General features: G+C 20.0%; 1 protein-coding gene across 1 annotated transcript; it reads right to left on the reverse strand.

Annotated features, from left to right (window-relative positions):
• Positions 1 to 99: 99 nt before the first annotated feature.
• On the reverse strand, positions 100 to 1,044 carry PRSY57_1321700 (hypothetical protein; the record flags this gene model as incomplete). The annotated part of the gene is made up of 1 exon (XM_012909153.2): positions 100 to 1,044. One exon carries the CDS (start codon positions 1,042 to 1,044, stop codon positions 100 to 102), a length of 945 nt encoding a protein of 314 aa, XP_012764607.2.
• Between the last annotated feature and the right edge of the window lie 318 nt (positions 1,045 to 1,362).

Here is a 1,362-nt window from a genome sequence, read left to right on the forward strand (position 1 = left end):
TATAAATTTTTTTTATTTTTTTTTTTTTTTTTATTTTTTTAATTTTTTTTTTTTTTTTTTTTTTTTTTTTTTGTTACATTTAAGCAAAATTGAGACTTGTCATTTTACATCATTAAGGATATAAATATTTGATGAATTTGTTGTAACGTTTTGGTTATTTATATTATCTGTAATATGAACATTTTGTATAATATTATCAATATTTGTAACATTTTCATCGTATGTTCCATTTATATTGTATGTTCCATTTATATTGTATGTTTCATTTATATTGTATGTTTCATTTTCATCGTATTTTCCATTTTCATCGTATTTTCCATTTTCATCGTATTTTCCGTTTTTATCATATGTTATGTCCACATTATTTTCATTCTCTTCATTTTTCACATGATTGTCATTAACGTTTAAAGATTGATCATCATCGCTGATTTCATGATATACATTAATGGTTTCATTGTTTGTAATAATTATATCTGGTAATATTAAGAAGTCCTCAATTTCTTTATCGTAACTACAATATGTATCATCATGTTTATGATATATATCAATAAATTTTTTATTTAAGGGGAACGTTTTATTCGATGCTATTTTTTTACCATCCATATCTTCTAATATATATTTTGTATTATCATCATTTATAATCATATTATCTTCATTATCACACTGATCATTATTCATACTTCTAATATTTTCTTTACCTATAGAATTATAATTTGATAAATTATCTATAATTAAAAAATTTGGTAATGAATAAATATTGTTATCATTTTCTTCATGCAACAGTAATTTTTTTCCTTTTGTATCATCATGGAAAAATAATTTCCAAGCCTTTTCAAATATTATAAAAAAAGAGTCTTTATCTACATCCTTTCTATAATTAATTAATATATTCTTATTATACATACTAGTACTCCATTTTTTACAACAATTTTTCTGTTTTATTCTATTCATAATGTTTTCATCAGACATGTCTTCATCAACATCAATAGTTACCTCTCTTTTTTTGCCAAGCGCTGTCATGTATATTTTGTTTAAATATTCCATGTCTCCAAAAAAAAAAAAAAAATTAAACCCTAACAAATATAAATATGTAAATATATATATATATATATATAAATATATATGTATGTATTATATATATATTTCTTTTATATATACCTATGGTCTGCTTATATTTATAGAAACTTCAAACCCATTCAATTTTCATATGAAAAGAAATTCCTTAAAATTTCAAGTTATAAGTAAAAAAAAAAAAAAAAAAAATTTTAATACACATATATATATATATATATATATAAATATTTATATGTATATATTTACATACATTTTAATTATATAGGGGAGGGGGGAGAAATTAATTAT

This window comes from Plasmodium reichenowi, chromosome 13, assembly GCF_001601855.1.
Source record: "Plasmodium reichenowi strain SY57 chromosome 13, whole genome shotgun sequence".
Lineage (NCBI taxonomy): Eukaryota > Apicomplexa > Aconoidasida > Haemosporida > Plasmodiidae > Plasmodium > Plasmodium reichenowi.